Source organism: Dryobates pubescens, chromosome 2 (genome assembly GCF_014839835.1).
Source record: "Dryobates pubescens isolate bDryPub1 chromosome 2, bDryPub1.pri, whole genome shotgun sequence".
NCBI lineage: Eukaryota > Metazoa > Chordata > Aves > Piciformes > Picidae > Dryobates > Dryobates pubescens.
Window position 1 is genome coordinate 13,448,063 of NC_071613.1, and position 19,101 is coordinate 13,467,163.

At 44.1% G+C, this 19,101-nt stretch overlaps 1 protein-coding gene across 1 annotated transcript; it reads left to right on the forward strand.

Annotated features, from left to right (window-relative positions):
- The first annotated feature begins 113 nt into the window (after positions 1-113).
- On the forward strand, positions 114-16,665 carry BROX (BRO1 domain and CAAX motif containing). Its single transcript, XM_009901203.2, has 13 exons — positions 114-178; positions 2,194-2,324; positions 3,204-3,310; positions 4,809-4,905; positions 7,044-7,139; positions 8,127-8,199; positions 8,551-8,656; positions 9,793-9,882; positions 11,225-11,310; positions 12,825-12,906; positions 13,923-14,073; positions 15,500-15,659; positions 16,144-16,665. Exons 2-13 carry the CDS (start codon positions 2,224-2,226, stop codon positions 16,228-16,230), a joined length of 1,236 nt encoding a protein of 411 aa, XP_009899505.1. The 5' UTR covers positions 114-178; positions 2,194-2,223; the 3' UTR covers positions 16,231-16,665.
- The last annotated feature ends 2,436 nt before the right edge of the window (positions 16,666-19,101 follow it).

Consider the following 19,101-nt stretch of genomic DNA (forward strand, 5'->3'; position numbering starts at 1 on the left):
GCGTCGAGGAGGAGGAACCGCCACGTCCGCCTCGGTATGTGTCATGGCGGCTGTCACGTGGCTCCCGAGGGAACCCGCCCTCTCAGCTGGGTCGCGGTGGCGGCCGCCAGGCGGGGACGAGTCCGCTCCTCCCCTTCGTTCTGTTCCTGGCCGTGCCGTCGTTGGAGGTCCCCTCTAGGTAAGCAGTGCGGCCTCTGTGCAGCGCTGCAGACAGGTGACCCGGCCGGGAGGGCCGTTGTCATCACTGGGCCGCCGTCTCCTCCGCTCTTTGTTTGTGATGCTGAGGGGTCCGTACTGGGGGAGGACTGCGGGCCCTGACCATGCCTCCGTCGGTTGTCCTGGCGGGGAGACTCGAGCCACGGGGCTGGAGCCGGTGCACCGGGGGCACCGGGCGAGGAGGATGTAGCCGCCGGATCGATGCGTTCGGCCCGCCGTACTGCGCGGGACGAAGTTATCGGCTTTCTGCTGTTGCTGCCTGTGGGGGTGACGCACGGCCGGGATCGGCGGCGGGGCCGGGCGGAAGCGGCTGTTCCCGGGAGGGTCCCGGCGCCTCGGAGGGCCGCCTGTGCCCGAGTCGCTGCTGTCGGCGGGGCGCGGGGAGCCGGTCAGCACTGCTGCTTCTGCTGTGAGAGGGGCTGCCCGCCGGGGTGGGCGTCGGTCGGTGCTTGCCGCTGGCCCCGGACAGGCTTTGACGAGACGACGGCGCAGGCCTAAGGCGGTCGGCGGCGGGCAGGCTCCCGCCGGGCAAATCTCTCTGGGCTTTGTCGGGTGCGGGGGCTAAAGGCGGTGCGGAGACGGAAGATCTCCGTGGCCTGTCAAAGTGTCCCCTGGCTTGGGTGTCAGTGAGGCGTGTGACGGCACCTCGGCGCTGTGCAGACCGCTGCGCAGGTGGGTCAAGATGTCGTGATAAGTGTTGACAGATCAAATCGTCTTCTCGGTCTGGAAGACCTGGACTGCTGCAGGTCTTTTTTCTTTGTTTCTTTGTTTTCGTTTTCTTCTTTTTAAGTGAAGCTGCAAAGTGTTTTACAACAATGAACTTAGAGGTTCAAAAATGGATCATAAGGTGATGGAGGTCTTAGAGAGTCTCTATTCCAGCGTCCAGCTCAGAGCAGATGGTTCTGAGATCAGATGAGCTGGCTCAGGGCTTTTTCCAGTGAGGTCTTGAAAGTCTTTGAAGGTGGAGACCACACAAGCTCTTTGGGCAACTTGTTCCACAGTTCCACTGTCCTGAGGTGGTTGAATCCCCATTCCTGGAGGGGTTTCACAGTCACAGAGATGTGGTGCTGAGGCATCTGGTTTAGCACCATAGACTTAGATGATGGTTGGACTCGTTCTTGAGAGTCCTTTCCAACCAAAACAACTCTATGATTCTGGGAAGTATTTCCTTTTACCCCAGTACAGACCCCTCTGGTTTCATCCTCCCACCATGCACTGCTGTTGCAAGTTCATTGAAATGCTTATGTTAATGTATGTTTGCTGAAATTGAAGTGAAAGAAAACAGATGCTATGCCTTAGCTGTACTGTACTGAACTGCCAGGTCTGTTACTTGTGGGTAAATATATGCCTTGTTTTCAGCAGGGGTTGCAAGTAATTGCACTTTCATCTATATCCATGGTGCCACAATAAAAGGTGCTAAGCCCCTTGCCCCGTGAGGTGTTCCAGGCCAGGCTGGATGAGGCTTTAGTGACCTCATCTAGTGGAAGGTGTCCCTACCCATGGCAGGGGGGTTGAAACTAGATGATCTCTAAGGTCCTTTCCAACTCAAACCATTCTGTGGTTGACCAGACAGAATATAATGACCTCAATGCATTGAGATATATCTGTAAATGACATGGGAAATATTCTCTCTTATGCAGGAGTTAACAAACGTGGAAGGTTTCGAGAAAAATAGCATGAAGTAATAATACAGAGCAAAGTATGTTCTAGGCTTTTGCCCACCTTGAAATAGTTGCCTCAGAAAGTATATCTTTTCCTAGAGAGTAAAGTTCTCACACTCAGTACATGGATGCTGAAGACAAGGTGTCTGGAAACGGTGTTTTAAATGGAAAATCAGAAATCTTAATTTCTTCTATTGACATGCAAATTTGCAGGTGAATTTCTTTCCTAGCAGTTTACATGAGTGGAGGAGCGTGCCTGATACACCATCCCAGCTGTACCTATTTCTGCAACTGTTCATTTCTTTCTGCACTTTAGATTGGGTGTAAACAACGCAACAGAAAGAAAATGACCCACTGGTTTCATCGCAACCCTCTGAAGGCTACAGCTCCCGTTTCATTTAACTTCTATGGGGTAGCTACCACTCCAGCTGCAGGAAAGCTTTGCAAGTAAGTGTTCTTGTGATTAACTTCACTTTGTCTCTCACATTTTGGAGTCCTGAGCACCTGACTGCTGTAAAAGCATATCTGTAAAAGTAACGGTCAGTCTTCAGTTTCAGTTCTGGAGATGACCAGAGATGTGTAGGCTGAGGCCATGAGACACTGCCAACCCTCGAGCATTCAGTTGCAAAGAATGAATTACCCAGTTTTCAAGTCTCTGAGTGTATGGCAAAGCCTATGATAGTAATGCAGAGGCAAAGGACTAAGCATTTCATTGTCTTCGTGATGACTGTGCATTCTTCTGCAAGAGATTACTTAAAGCAATTTCCATAAGTGAATGAGGCATGAATGTTCTGTTGTAGATGTTGTAATAAGAGAAAAGTCTCAGCTTATTTTGCAGATCTGTTCTTATCTCTTCACCTTGGAGAGTGTGCTTGCTTATTACCTCCCTTCCCTTTCCCTGCACTCAACCTCTTGGTGATGAAAGACTTCATTAGTTTATGGTAGAATAATGGATTGATAATGAGTCTGATTATCCATTGCTATCTGTCCCAAATGGATTGTGCTTGAAAGAGCTAATCCTGTGTCTCCAGAGGAGAATGGCAAATTTTCCTGAATTTCTTGCCATCTTCCTCCTGAAATACTTTTCTTTGCCTTCAGCACTGGAATGGTGCTGCACCTGTGGCATAAGGGATGGTGATTGACAGACTGGCAGATAGCTCAATCAAGTGCTTCCCTTCCCTTTCTTAGGCAAAAGGATGTAGGAAGAGGTTGTTCTACATTATATACAAAAGGACAGTGACATGTGTAGGTGGCCACATTCTCACTAGTACCTTTTTGGGTAAAGTTCCTTAGATTTATTTTTTCTACTTCCTCCCCTCCACACAGTGATTTGAGGTTATCTCGAACACGACTGCTGGAGCTGTTTACAGACTCAAGTTGTAATCCAGAGATGATGAAGAATGCAACTGACTTGTACTTCTCACTCTTGCAAGGTAGGAACATTGATTGGCAATACTCTGGTGTCTCAAAAGATGTATAGTTTGAGGCTTCATGATGCTTCTCAGAGTGTGTCATCTGCTGATGTTCTGTAAAGAAGCTTAGCACTTCTTGGGAAGCAGAGTATCTTCATGGCTTCTATTGCTTGATACCCAGCATGAGTATTCACCAGGACCTTTCTACAAGTTCCAATGTCATTTGTGACCCTGTCAATACTAAGTGTTGCTTTTAAGCTCATTCTGCTTCCTGCTGGAGGAGAGAATGTTTGCCTCTTAGGTGATGGTGAATTGCTGCTTAAGGATAACTTGAGTCTATTAATTAGTTGATAGAAGTCACTTTTTGGTGTCAACTTCTGTTTTGTCTAATGCTAGACAATAGACATGTTGCATCTTACACTCCTGCTGCTGCTTGTCCTGGGTATATTTAGGTGCTCATTAGCACAGTGTCTGTATTTTCAGTAGATGGTCACCTCTGATGATGCACTCCCTCAAAACCTTTCTCCTCTCAATATTTTGATAACTCTCCCTCTGCAGTCAAGTGCTCAGGACTGAGTTTTTAGGACTCAAGTGATTCATGGAAACTGTGACCTTTCAGCCTGTGGGAAATGAAGCAGCTCAAGTTCTCAAGTTGGTTTAGTTCCCTCAGTCTCTGGGTGGGTGTAAGCTAATGCAGCAGTCTAGCTATGAAGTTAAAATAATGAGTCCATGTTGCTGCAGACAAGATTTAGAGAGGTTTTTTCCAAGAAAGCTTCAAGTTTGGTCACTACAGCCTTCTGCATGTGAAAGAAAAAGTATTTTGTGTCTTCATAAATATGTGACAGCACCTAGAGCTATAACCCCAAGAGTTGCTGTTGCAAGACTTCACTTCTTGGAAGTCTGCAAGACCTGATCAGACCAAGGCCCATCTTACTCCTCCCTGAAAATTTTCTTGGGCCTGTGTAGTATAAATTTCATCCTACTGACTGCTGGTTTCTGGGTTGCTGTGCCTAAAGAACGGCTTTCCTGTAGCCCTGGAGACAGAAGAGGTGATTACTACATGAGTAGATGCTTACAAACCTTTCTCCCTCTCCCTGTTGACCAGGCAGCTTTTCTTGGAATGTGCCCATCATTCCTACGTTGGTAGGGACAGTCATTCACTCACCATGTGCAGCCTCACCCAGCCTGTGCCTGGGGCAGTCCTAACTGCTAGCTGGTCATCTCATGGGACATGCAGATGTCTACAAGGTTTTCCTTGAGCAATCCTTGAGCAGGGTTGAGCTGATAACCTGCTGGGCAAGGAGTTTCTTGCAGTAACCAGTTGGGGTTTTTTGTACATCTTGTTCTCAAGATACCAAGGAATTAAATAAAAGCCTCAGGATGTAACCTGGGGTTTTGAGGGGTACAGCGAGAAGCATTCCTTTTCTTTGTATCCATATTCTCATTGATCCCCATTCCTTCATGACTTGTTGCTGTTTCTTTGTGGTTACCTGTTGGCACTTATTTTTTTATTCTATAGGCTTTATCCTTTCACCAGATGAATCTTCCCAAGACTGCAAGTTGAGATACATTCAGAATTTCAAGTGGACAGACACATTACAAGGACAAATTCCAAGGTGGGTATGGCTTAGTGATGACAGGGTTTGCAGCTCTTTTCTTCTGGTCTGTGATAAGCCAGCACAAGTGTGAAGGAAGACTCTGAAGTGCAGCAAAATGCTGAACACAAAATAGTTTCTAAAACATTGTTGCTTTGTGGGTTTTGTAGTTGTTGTAGTGCATGAGGTGTTCTGAAGCATGTGCTGCCTTTATCACAGAATCACAGAAGGTTAGGGACCTCAAAAGGTCTTCGAGTCCAACTCCTCTGCCAGAACAGGATCACCTACAGCAGGTCACAGAGGCAGGTTTTCAGTGTCTCTGGAGGAGGAGACTCCACAACCCTTCTGGGCAGCCTGTTCCAGTGCTCTGTCATCCTCACAGTGAAAAAAGTTTTTCCTTATGTTTACATGGAACCTCCTGTACTCCAGCTTGCACCCATTGCCCCTTGTCCTGTCACAGGACATCACTGGGCAGAGCCTGGCTCCATCCTCCTGACGCTTGCCCTTTGCATATTTATAAACATTAATGAGGTCACTTCTCAGGCTCCTCTTCTCCAAGCCAGAGACCCAGCTCTCAGCCTTTCCTCACAAGGGAGTTGCTCCACTCCCTTAATCATCTTTGTAAAGATGATTAATCACTTTTATGTAAGGATGTGGTCATTGATGATAATGCTAGAAGGATTCATTGTGACTTAGTTGATCTACAAACTGTATCTACAGTTGGCTAGAGCAGTAGCAGAAAGAAGAGCCTTGAAAATATTGGTGAATTGAATAGGATAAGATAGTTTACTACTGTTTAAAACATTTTCACTTGGCACTATTGCCTGACCAGTATCTCCTGAGGTCTTTGAAGTACAGATGTTCATGCATTCATAGAATGGTTTAGGTTGGAAAGGACCTTAAAGATCATCTGCTTCCAAACCTCCCACCATGGGCAGGAGCACCTTTCACTAGAACAGGGTGCTCAAGGCCTGATCCAACCTGGCCTTGAACACCTCCAAGGAGGGGACATGCACAACCTCCCTGGGCAACCCATTCCAGTGTTTCACCACTCTCACTATAGAGAATTTCTTCCTAATACCCAGTCCAAATCTCCCCTTTTCCCACTCAAAGCCATTCCCCCTTGTCCTATCACTACAAGCCCTTGTAAAACATCCCTCCCCAGCTTTCTTGTAGGCCTGCTTCAGCTACTGGTAGGCCACTACGAGGTCTCTCCTTTTCTCCATGCTGAATGTTGCTGAATAATTAGATTGCGTCTTTGTCCTCTGAAGCTGCTAGTGCATGTACTCCTGGTGCAAACAAAGTTTATGTTCTAAGTAGGAGCATAGATCTCTAACCTTCTGGATTATTCAGTTGTTTCTTGTTATTGTAGTTAATTGTGTTGTATAACCAGGCTTATGTCTAGTTTTTATCTAGAAGTCCTCAACTTCCTCAAAGCTTTTATTCCCCTTGGAAAAGAGTCTGCTGATTAGGACTCCCTTCTAATCTTCTCTTGGTCATACACATTTGTACTTGTGCCAATAGTTTTCTTCCCACTTCCACACCTTTCTTGAAGTCTGCTGGTTCCTAAGCTATACTGAGCTTGTGACTGCAAATTGACTCTTTTCAAAGACCCTGTGTTTAGTGACTGAACCTTCCTGCTATTTGCACATGCTGTTTGTCTACAGTTATACAAATACTTGCAATAACATTCATTTGAGAGAGGTGTAATAGGCTCTGGCTTATTAACTTAGCAGCTACAACTCTAAAGCAGACATTCCAGAGCAAGGCCTTCCACAAAATGTGCAATTAAATAAAGAGAGAAAAAAAGGGAAAGTAAAAGAGATGGAAAAATTTCAGCCACACCCAAAGCTAAACAAGTCTCAAGTTACTGTTTTAAAATAAAAGCTCTCAAATGGGGAAAGTAGGCATCAGAGTGTGGGAGGTTGCAGTTAAGAGCTCTTAAAGGGAGTGAGTCAAAAAAATTAAGTGTCTTTTTAAGCAGTTCAGCAAGCAGGAGGCTCTGAGTTAGAAATTGTTCACTTCTTAAATGAGAAATGCTTATTTTATGGTGAGAAATGTCAACTTATGCTATATCAGCTGTCAGCAGAGAGAGCTTGTTAGAACAAAATGGAAAGCATTAAATTGTTGGTGGGGGCTATGTGTCTGTCTTTCTTTAGTGCCCAGCAGGATGCAGTGTTTGAACTGGTTTCCATGGGATTTAATGTCGCTCTGTGGTACACGAAATATGCATCTAGGCTCGCTGGAAAAGAAGAGTAAGTGTTTTTCTTCTCTTAGTTATTCCATTGCAGCAATATCCCACCAAAAAATGCAGTGGGTTGTGAGTTTTGCCTGCTGCAGGGCTTGTCCAGCTGAGACAGTAGGAGTTCGAGGAGGCAGTTGGCTTTCATTCATGTGCTGTAACGTCCAAGTGCACTTCAGTCCCTTCTGGTATCCACGAACAAAGTGTACTAGGCCCATTGACTGTGCTATGTAGAAAGTGTCAGCTGTGAGTAAACCCTTCATCAGTCTGGCTCTAAATGTTCAGGTACAAAATTCAGATTCTCAAAGTAGAATAGAATAGACCAGACCAGACGAGACCGGAAGAGACCTTCAAGATCATCGCGTCCAACCTATCATCCAACACCACCTAATCAACTACACCATGGCACCAAGCACCCTATCAAGTCTCCTCCTAACCACCTCCAATGATGGTGACTCCACCACCTCCCTGGGCAGCCCATTCCAATGGGCAATCACTCTCTCTGTATAGAACTTCTTCCTAACCTCCAGCCTAAACCTCCCCTGGTGCAGCTTGAGACTGTGTCCTCTTGTTCTGGTGCTGGTTGCCTGGGAGAAGAGACTAACCTCCACCTGTCTACAACCTCCCTTCAGGTAGTTGTAGAGAGCAATAATTTTTTTCAGATAGCTAAAGCTTTGGCTTTTAACACTGAGGTTACTTTTCATCTGAGAGTCAGTACAACTTTTTATGTGAGAGTCATGTTTCTTTGTTCAAGTGAGTTCTATTTGATTATTTAATTATTGGACACTGTAAGAAACTTGTTTACCATGAAGGTACTGCAGCATTGGAGCAGATTACTTAGAGTTGGTAGACACCCCCATTCTTGAGGGATTCATCCAGACAAAGCTGTAACTGATCTTGATCTACTGTTGTTGATAGTCCTTCTCCAAAGCAGAAGGTGGGAATGACACCTAGAGGTCCTTTCTAACTGAGATTGCGTTGATTTGTTCTATATTCATAGTATAACAGAAGATGAAGCAAAAGATGTTCACAGAAGCCTGAAGATAGCAGCTGGGATTTTTAAACACCTGAAGGTAGAAAAACCATCTTTGCTGTCTGTTCTTGTCTCCACATGCTCAACTTTTTATCTTAGCAAAGCCCTTGCTTTTCTGATGAGGTTACAGAACAAATACTTCAGACTGTCTGAATGAAACAGGACAAAGAAGGGTATCAAGATGTTGTGCTACCACTCAATCCCTGCTACTATTTCCCAGTGGCAGTGGAAGAGTACTCTGTCTGCCTGGCCAGTGGCATGTGCCACAGTGCAGTCAGCCACCTTGGGACCTTCACTTTGTGTCCCATCCAGTTAGGAATAAGGGTCTTGCATTTCAGTGGCAGCAGTGGTATTGAGCCTAAACTAACTCTGAGACTTGCTTTGTACATAGGAAGGTCACATTCCAAAACTGATTACACCAGTAGAAAAGGGAAGAGATTTAGAAGCTCGACTTATAGACTCTTACATCATACAGTGCCAAGCTGAAGCTCAAGAAGGTATCTTCAAGTACATTTTTGTTGGGGGTGGGAAATGGCAGTCTCTGTGGGTTACTCTGTCTCATGAAGTCTGCTTGGCAGCAATGCCATTGTTTTTCCTGAAGTATTGTGGCTTAGTGGGGCAGGTTGCTTTTCAAGAAAGTTACAATTATAGGAGGAAAGTGCCCAAAATTAGTCTGATGCTACAAATGGAGCCACTTTGGACAAACTCATATGTGACATTCCTCCCCTCTTATTTTTTCATCTTTCATGGAGTCTTTGCTCACCTAGCAAAAATTCCCAGTTTATAGAATCACAGAATGCATGGAGTTGGAAGGGACTCTCAAAGGTCATCTTGCCCAAGCCCCCTGCAGTCAGCAGGGACATCCCCAACTACCTCAGGTTGCTCAGGGCCTCATCAACTCTGACCTTGAATGTGTCCAACGATGGGGCCTCAACCACATCCCTGGGCAACCTGCTCCAGTATTTCACCACTCTCATTGTAAAGGATTTCCTCCTTATGTCCAACCTACATCTACCCTGCTCCAGTGTAAAACCATTGCCCCTCAGCCTATCACTACAAGCCCTTCTAAACAGTCCTTCCACAGCCTTCCTGTAGGTCTCCTTCAGATACTGAAATGTAGCTATAAGGTCTCCTTGGAGCCTTCTCTTCTCCAGGCTGAACAACTCAAACTCCTTCAGCCTGTCCTCACAGGAGAGGTGCTCCAGCACCTGAACATCTTTGTGGCCTTCCCCTGGACATGGCCCAGCAGGTCAATGTCCTTCTTGTGTTGGGGACCTCAGAGCTGGCCACAGTACTCCAGGTGAAGTCTCACCAGAGCAGAGTGGCAGAATCACCTCCCTCAACCTGCTGGCCACACTGCTTTTGATGCAGCCCAGAGTGCATCAAGTTCCTTTACTTTGCAGCTTCTGTTTACTACCCAGAGTTCAGACTAAGCTTCCTTCAGCTTTTCTATTGATTTGGAATCACCCTATCCAAGAAGCAGTCCATCTTTATTCTGCACTTTGCTTATACTGCACAATACTTGCTCTCTGCTGACATGGTGGGGGGTTTAAAACACTGAGATGCCTCTGCTGATTGGATCTGACCTTTGCATTAAACTTTAATACTGTGGTGTGGGATGGTTTTTTTCCAGTGACAATTGCTCGGGCTATTGAGCTGAAACACAATCCAGGGCTAATAGCTGCTCTTGCTTATGAAACAGCCAACTTCTACCAAAAAGCTGGTAAGTGACTTCTTTTGTATCCTTAGTGCCCTGGTTTATGCTTCCTTGCCAGCAGACGCGCTTCACCCGCCCATCAGCTGCGGTATCATTGCTGTCTGTCCCTGGATATACTTTGTACATTTAGCTTCTACTTAGTGTATGTAAGGCTTCAGTTATCAGTGTAACAGATGCATTTTGGTAAGGCCTGTTTTATCTTGTGGGAGTTTCTTTTCTGGAGCCAGTAGTGGGAAATGTTAGTGAGGGGAGACAAGGCAGAGTAATGTCTCGAGAATATGTATTAGCAGCAAACAAATGGCTTGATGTAAATGGGAGTGTGGTTTAGCTGCCTTTGAGCAGAAGATTATGATGCAGATCACAGAATCACCAAGGTTGGAAGAGACTTCAAAGATCATCAAGTCCAACCTGTCACCACAGACCTCATGACTAAACCATGGCACCAAGTGCCACGTCCAATCCCCTCTTGAACACCTCCAGGGATGGTGACTCCACCACCTCCCTGGGCAGCACATTCCAACAGCTAATGACTCTCTCTGTGAAGAACTTTCTCCTCACCTTGAGCCTAAACTTCCCCTGACACAGCTTGAGACTGTTTCCTCTTGTTCTCTGTTTTCCTTCTACTGAGCCAGTAGTTGCTCAGTCTTTTATACAGTTTTTTAGGTATGTACATTCCAGAGAGTATGGACAGCAGTGGCCTCTGCCCATTATTTCCAGGGCAGCTGCAGTCTGGTGAGCAATCTTTATCTATGCACCTGCCAGAGTGTTGTTATCCAGTGGGGTCTGTCCCATACACATCAGCTATTGGCTGGGCAAGCAGCAAAGGTGATTCTATCTATGTTGAGTCACATCAAGAGACAAGATTTAGTCTCTCACAGTTCTCCAGACCCTTCACCAGCTTTGTTGTCCTTCTCTAGACACACCCCAGCATCTCAATGTCTTTCTTGTAGTGAGGGATCCAAAACTGAAGCCAGTGCTCAGGGTGTGGCCTTGCCAGTGCTGAGTCGAGGGGGACAATCGCTTCCCTGGTCCTGCTGAAAAGGACTTCATGATTACAAATTAGGAAATGCTGCCTAAAAATACTTAAAAGCATTAGCCTTCCAAACTTAGTGAACAGCAGTTTCAGGTGTTCTAGGGACAACTGCTCAGTACACTGGATTTTTTGGTGGTTTTTCTTCCTCACAGTTTCTCTGTGCCTTTTCAGGAGCAGTTTATCACTTTCTTTTCTGGTGATTTTATGGTTAATATCTATTGCTAAGTGCAGGAATTCTGGTCTTTGAGTGTGGGAGTGAGTGGGGGTTTTTTAATGGGAATGTCTTAAAGAATAACTTTACTTATATGTTCATAGATCAAACATTATCCACTTTGGATCCAACCTATGCAGGTAAATGGAGGAAGTACTTAAACTTGAAGACTTGTTTCTATATGGCTTATGTAAGTACTGCAGCTGACAGCAGCTTTTTCATGTTTTTAATGCTTTGACATTTCTTAATGGTGTTTAAGGGCTGGTTAGGGCAAGAGGACCAAGTACTGCCTTTACTTTCCATGCTGGGAAGGGTAACTGTGCATCAGTAGCATTGGAAGTGTTTTTCTTGAGCCAAGTGAAATTACTTGAGACACTGGAACATGTTGCCCAGGGAGGTGGTAGAAGCCCCATCCCTGGAGGTTTTTAAGGCCAGGCTGCATGTGGCTGTGAGCAGCCTGATCTAGTGTGAGGGTTCCCTGCCCATGGCAGAGGGGTTGGAACTAGATGATCCTTGAGGTCCCTTCCAACCCTAACAATTCTATGATTCTATGATGCTTCAGGAATTCAGTGTGGAATTACTGAATTGTGATCACATTGTTAAGTGCAGCAATTCAAGGTGAGCATAATTCTTAGCTTCCATTATCTGCATCACAATCTGCCACAGTCCACAGCTGATCATCTTTCTGAAGGCCCTGAATGAAACTGCATCAAGTAATGTTGGATACCATTCCAAGTGCTGTCCTTTTTTTGCATGACTGATCTCTTAGCAAGTGCAGTGGTCCTCTTGGGATCATCAGCTGCGCAAATTGGTGGGGGGGTCTTTGTTTTTCTTGTAGCTTGCCAGCTTGTCTTCTGGCTCTTTCATGCTGTAAAAAAGGCCCAAACCAAGCATTTAACACAGTTACCTTTCTCTTACATTAAAGCTGTGTCTAAAAGCCACTTGCCTTATTAACAAGTTTGAGAGGTGAAGGAGAGTCAGAGCTGTGCTGTTTTTTTCTTGTTTGTTTTTGAAGTGTTTGTTTAATTTGTGTAACTGTAATAAGGGCAATGGTAGGCTTGGGTAACACTTGCTATACTGTGAGAACAAACATCAAAGGAAGGTATGAAAGGTAGACATTGGTTTGTGGGATTGTTCCTCCACTTGTGGTATTTAGTATTTAAACTCAGCAACAGATAATAAAAGTAGAGGCAATTCAGTTCTCACTAGAATATGATCTTTAAGTGTGAAGCAATGGGACGATTTGGGGTGGAAAAGCTATTTGGACTATAGCAAACTATCTCAGGCAGCAGAAGACATCTGTATTCAGTGATGTTTAGGTAGTTCTAGCTTTTAGTCTTTGCTTTGTAAATTTGACTGGAATTCATCCTCCTTCTATGATGAAACTTAGTGGTGCACATTTGATACAGTGAGAGAGAGAAGTTTGAACTAGACTGTGGTCTAGTGCTTTTGGTAAAACTGTCTTCATGAAGCTCAAAGTTACCCTGGGCTAGACTTGAGGCAGCTTGCTTCATATCTGCCTTGAGGTGCTGATGTTGAACTGCACTGTTCGACAATGCTGCTTTGACCTGCCTTCCCAAGTTGTCAGCATCTGCAGGGAATGGCAACTTCAGAGAAATCAGCTCTGATGTAAGGAAGAGAAGAAGAGAACTGGTGCAGAAAGTGCCCAATGGTTTTGGTAATGATTTTGTCCTCTCCCATCAGGCATACTGTTACCATGGTCAGACTTTACTGGCAAGTGATAAATGTGGGGAAGCAATCAGATCTCTGCAGGAATCAGAAAAATGTAAGTGTGATTGAGACTGGCTAACAGGGTCTGATCATGCCATGCCTGTTCTGTTTTACTGTCTCGTATTTATTTGGCCTCCCTTATACTTAAGATTTTATCTGTCACCTGATGAAAATCTAGCACACTTTTGAATACAAACAGTATGTTCTTTTTTTGTCTTAACAAAGAGGGTCTTTCATGACAGTACTGCAGAAAATGTCATCTTCAGCCTGTTTAAGACTGGCTTTGAACTGCCTGCAATAGAGTGTAAAAATCAATTGCCTGGTCATCACGTTTTCTGGTCTGCCTGTCAAGTTGCTGCAGCCTTTTCTGCTTTGGAGGTTGCTCTGTTTCACATTAAACAGTAAATCTAGACCACATGCATTTATTTTTAAACAGCTCTCAGAAACTCAAGCCCCTTTTCATTCATTTGAAAGGTAGATTAAAGAAACTTTACAGTAGTTCGGGGTCTTCTGCCCATCCTTCTCAAAGTCATTGCTACCCCAACGGCCTGAGCTGTGTAACTACCACAGTGTGTGAAAAATGCTCAAATAATCAGCTCAGGAACTGTTCATTTTAAAAGTAAATAAAAAGGATTTATTAAGAACAAACTGTGTTGAATTAACTTGCAGTAAAACAAATGCTGCCTGCTGTTCACAGTGCTCCTTTTCCCAATCCATTCGAAGTGTTTATTTTTGGGCATCAAGCCTGTGTCAATTTTTGGGCATCAACTTCATACCCTCTCTTTTTTTCCCCACTATGTGGCACAGTTTGGCCCATGCATACCAATGTTCTCCTGCATCTTCCTACCTAAAAAGCTCTCTCTCATTTTTTTTTCACCCCTCCTGTTCCTAGTCACTTTTGCAGTGCAGTAAATCTCGACTGGAAGTACTGCCTTGGAACGAGTTTATTTTTGTTTCAAAGAAGGAAGAAGCCCAGATTCTGGTATCTCCTAAAACTGCAGCACTGTAGATCAGAACCATAATTTAGCAGAGTCATGTAAATGCTTTTTATTACTTTTCTTTCCTGTAAAGTTTTTGCCAAGGCTGAAGCACTATGCAAAGAATACGGAGAAACTAAAGGGCCTGGGACCACTGCCAAACCTTCTGGACATCTCTTCTTTAGGAAGTTGGGAAGTTTGATTAAGAACACACTAGAAAAATGCCAGAGAGAGAATGGATTCATGTGAGTAATTTGTGATTGATTTCAGTACTCTATATGAACTGTTGCTGCCTTTATTTCAAGCTGGATGGTAAATGCTACTCTCCAGTTCTTACAGTCCTTTAGGGCATGGCTGTAACTTAAAGAGGAATTTGGAATTCTCTTATTTTCTTCTAGCAGATTTGCTGTGGGTCTGTGCTATCACATTCTGTTCTGTGCCAGTTAGCAGAGCAGGTTGGACTGGCATGCTGGAGAAGGTTAAGCAGTGTTCTTCCTTCGTCCTTCAGCCACTTGATTTCTTTTCCTTCTGCACAAGAGAAAGTCTGCAGAGGTTGCTGTGTAGCTCTGAGGGCTTCCCAGCTGCTGGTACCTGGTAGCCAAAAGAGGACAGAGGGGAGATGGAGAAGACTGGTAGCTAATTGTGCTTTGCTAGCAAGGAAGTTGAAACACAATCATGCCTTCAGTGAAGAATATGCTTAGGGTGCTTGGAGCCTTACCAGTATAATTACTATTACAAGTAAGGCTTTCTGTTAGTAAATGACCCTTCCAAAAAGTTTGAAACAGTTTAAAATAGCAAGATTAGTTTGGCTTTAGAATTCTTTTGCTCAATTCTTTCTCTCCTCCCCTCCTCTTAAACCATAGTAAACTATAATAGATTTATTTCCCTTGATACAATATTTAAAGTCCTGCGTGACAGGGGAATTGATTCAGCAAGAAAAGAATTGTCAAGTACATCAAGCTGAACTGCAAACAGGAAAACAACTTCTCTGCTCTGCTTTGGCTCCAGTAACCATTGTCATAGTTTACAACAGCAGCATACAGGAGATTTCAACAAATCCATGTCCCTCTAGAATCAAACTTTGAAAGAGAAACCAGATAACCAGTGACTGTTCTGGGAGATGTGCCTGCCACACAGCCCTGCTGCAGCACAGGAAATAAGGTAGCATATGTCAGTAGTGGTCAGTTTTCAGCTCTTACTGGTTTGCTCAGAGTAGATGAATACCCCCCCCATTCATCCTTTGTGTTGTAGCAAGTCTTTGTGGATGGTGCAGTGTCATTGCTGTTAGGCCCTGTGGCACGTTGGGATTGATTTAGGATAAGAATTGTCCTCTTTGTCTTTCTTGGGAAGTATTTTAAGTCTCCATTTGGATTTTGAAGGTCTTTTTGGACCAGAAGAAAATGCTCTTCTCATTGAAGCACTGGGAATAATGGTTATCTAGTAGGAAAAAAGCCACCTAGTAATTAGGAGATGAACAATACCAAGAAGGAATTGCTTTTGTTCTTGTGAATGTCGCTGAGAGAATGCATGTTGGATGGCGCCTTAATGACAAGAAAGGGAGCAGCAGTGATTGCCAATGTAAAAACCCAGACAGTTTCTCTTTAGAATTGCAAGCCAGACTTGTAGAGAGAGTGCATTGTGTTTCAAATACATTGCTCTTTTCTCTTACAGCTATTTTCAGAAGGTGCCAGCAGAGGCTCCCCAGCTGGAACTGAAAGCAAACTATGGCTTAGTGGAGCCTGTTCCTTTTGAATTCCCTGCCTTGAACGCACACTGGACTCCTGAAACACTTGCAGCATTTGATCTCACCAAGAGGCCAAAGGATGACACTGTAAGATAATCTTCTGTACTCTGCTTTCTCATTAGCTTTATTCTGCCTAGAATACAGAGTTGCTAATTGGCTCTTCTGTCATGTTCCCCAGCTCAGTGCAGACACAAGACTACTACTTGAGCTCACATTTTAGCTGTGACAGAGGGCAAAGTCAGTTCACCTCTCTGCCACGCTGTCAGCATCTGCAAATTAAGAGTCATTTGTTCTTAAGCCCTGAATAGAAGGAAATTCTTCAATGTGTATAAGCTGCTGAAATGTTACAGGAGTGAATGCAAAAAAAATACTTGTAGAAAGGGATCCATTTAAGGATGCTGAAATAGAGAATATTTGGCTTTTCCCACTTGCCTGAGGCTTGCTCAAAGTCTTCAGCCTTGAAAAGAGAGGGGACTGTGAGACTAGAATATGTGAAGTTAGCTGTGGGTAAATAGTGTGCAGACACAGCAGTTTGTGCTTGTGGTATTTATTCTTTTCTTTATGTTTGCAGGCTAAACCAAAAACAGATGAAGAAGTAAAACCTCTGAAGGAACCAGATATAAAGCCTCAAAAAGACAGTGGATGCCAGATTTCTTAAGTGCCATAAGTGCTTTGAATTCACTTTGAAACTGTATTAAGTGGACTTTGGGTCTTTAGTTCTGATCTCACTTTTTCTAATTCTTCTCTTTTCAATTTAGAGGACTAATTTAATTTGGTTAGTCTGCATCTGTCTTGCTTGAGAATGTGCTGGATTTCTAGGAGTTTATTTATATCTGAGGTATTTGGGGGGGGTTTAGTGGGATATCATAGAATGAGTGGGCTTAAATGTTCCTCTTGTGCCTCTAGAGAGTTGCTCTTTGTGTGGATTTAGTTTCTACCCACAAATAGCAAAGGAAGTGTCATGATTGTGATGCTTGAGGATTTTTCTATTAAATTAATATGCTGTGTAATGGCAAATTCTGCAAGCAGGAGTTTGCAGGAACAGTTGTATTTATTCAGGTTTTGCCACTGAGGCTTAACACCCTGTCATGTTCTGCTCATGTCATTGTAGTGAGCAAAAAAAACACCCAACCAATCTGGGTTTTGTTTGTAACACCCCTATGGTATTTCACAGACCATGGAAAACCTTCAGTTCTGCATAACTAGAGCACAATTCATATTCTGAAAATATTAGCTTCTCTATTGACAAGGGTTCTTGGATTAGAATTGGTAGTAAAGTGCTTTAGTTTGCCTGTCCTTCAATTAAAATCCTTTCATATCAAAGTGCATGTGGAGAGGATGCAGCAAGTGATATGAAAGTTCAGAAGTAATGCACCACAGTGTCACTCCTTTGGAGTTTTCAAGCTTGGAAGATTTGCTGAGTTTGAAAGATGCAGAGAGTTGAAACCTCCTGGCACTAGAATTCATGAACTTGTGATGCATAAGGTAATGGAATTGTAGCCAAAATGCTGTGTTTCCACCAAGGTAGTGCCTGTAAGCAGCTGTTAACAGGGACAAAAGGTGAGCTGAAGGTATAACTGGGAAACAGAACTCTAGGTTTCCTTTCTGCCATATGTAAAACACTACTATTCCTCAGCTTTTGCAGTATTGCACTGAAACCAGCTCCTAAAGAAGAGAACTTGCCAAAAGCCAAGCCCAGTCAAGACTGAGGAAAGCATTTTGTAGAACTTGCTTCTTCCATTTCTGCCTCCTGTGGAAAATGTGATAACATTCTTTAGTGCTGAGCACTGCCAAACCCCCCTGTCAGCAAAAACATCCTTCCAATCAGATGCACATGTTGAAGTGAGGGCCTTGCAGTCTCTGGGTACCAGTTGCTTCACTTCCTTTTACCTGAGGAAGAAACAGCCTGAAAATGTTCCTCTTTCAACAAAACCTGGTGGCTTATGCACTTAACATGACCTAAGCTGTAAACACATTCCTCCCTTTGTACTATCAGTTCATCTTCCACTGTGGTGTAATGCAGTGCTTCTGTTAGAAATCTTTCATGGGAGTAACTTAGCTGAGAGGGCAGATGTGTAGCTCCCTGAAGGCCTGTGGAATAGAAGCTGTTGAGGAGGTTAATAGGAAGCTCAAGACTTAACCCTGAGAGAATGGACCAACGTGCAGAAGCTGTTGCTGCAGAAGGCAAAGAGGCTCTTAAGGCTGGCTGTTAGTGGGGAATGAAATGCAGAACTCCTTGCTTCCATATTTTCTTTCAGCCAGTTCTGCACACAAAAAACAAGTGTAAAACCAATTAAATTGCTTTGGAAGAAGTTTCTGTTCTGCAAGAGCTTAGGAGATAGAGGACAATGAGCATCAAGAAGAATTTCCTATCTAAAATTGGTCTGTTTCTTCTGCTGCTGCACAGGGGCCTGGGATATGTTTTCTCAAGAGTTACTCAGATCTGTTCATAAATTGGTCAGCTGGCTCTTTAGACTTCTTGTACTGTGAAAAGACCAGCTTAGGTTTATGCCAGAACAGAGTAGGGAATTACTTTGCTTATACAGGTTTAAATTCCAAAAACTACTGCAGCTGTAGTCATCTCCATTTGCTTAGCCTGCCCCCTTTAGGGATCAAGATGCAGTTACCTGAGTTTCATAATCATGACTTTTTAGTTACTCATTGGTTTTGAGGTAGCTGTGTGTGTTTGTCTCAGCCTAATTTCATTTTAACACAGAATCACAGAACATTAGGGGTTGGAAAGGACCTCACTGAGTCTAACCCCCCTGCCAGAGCAGGATCATCTAGAGTAGGTCACACAGGAATGCATCCAGATGGGTTTTGAATGTCTCTGGAGAAGGAGACTCCACAATCTCTCTGGGCAGCCTGTTCTGGTGTTTTGTCACCCTCACACTGAAAATGATTTTCCTTATATTCACATGGAACCTCCTCTGCTCCAGCTTGCACCCATTGCCCTTTGTCCTATCATTGCACATCACTGAGCAAAGCCTGGCTCTGTCCTCCCAACACTCACCCCTCACATCTTTATAAACAATATGAAGTCACCCCTCAGTCTCTTCACCAAGCTGAAGAGCCCCAGCTCCCTCAGTCCTTCCTCACAGGGGGGGGATGTTCCACTCCCTTAATCATCTTTGTGGCTTTGGGCTGGACTCTTTCAAGCAGTTCCCTGTCCCTTTCCTTCTATGCAGCCTGGATTCTTTTCCCTCCTCCCTTCATTTTCCCTTCCACATCCTCCACACTTAGGCACAGACTCCCCCCTGTTTGTGAACGCATGTATAAGTCCTGGCACTCATTTCTAATGATTTTTTTCCCCCATGCATGTATTTCAGTGTATGAATATCACAAAATAAAACTAACAGGTGATGGTTAAATCATTCCCAAACAACTCCTTAGGAAAGGTAACTTACCAGATTTGCAATTATTTTTTGTTGGTGGTTTGTTTGAATCAAGTTGACTGTAAATAGTTTGGGGCATAACCAAGTGGATCGTGTCAGATGAAGGCATTACTTAAGCCTAGCTGCGCAGGCCA

Bases quoted from the DNA above. Each gene is read 5' to 3' on its own strand.
- BROX (XM_009901203.2), top strand. From the start codon at position 2,224: ATGACCCACTGGTTTCATCGCAACCCTCTGAAGGCTACAGCTCCCGTT. The intron at 4,906-7,043 runs GTGGGTATGGCT...GTCTTTCTTTAG, and splicing joins TTACAAGGACAAATTCCAAG to TGCCCAGCAGGATGCAGTGT. The intron at 8,200-8,550 runs GTAGAAAAACCA...CTTTGTACATAG, and splicing joins GGATTTTTAAACACCTGAAG to GAAGGTCACATTCCAAAACT.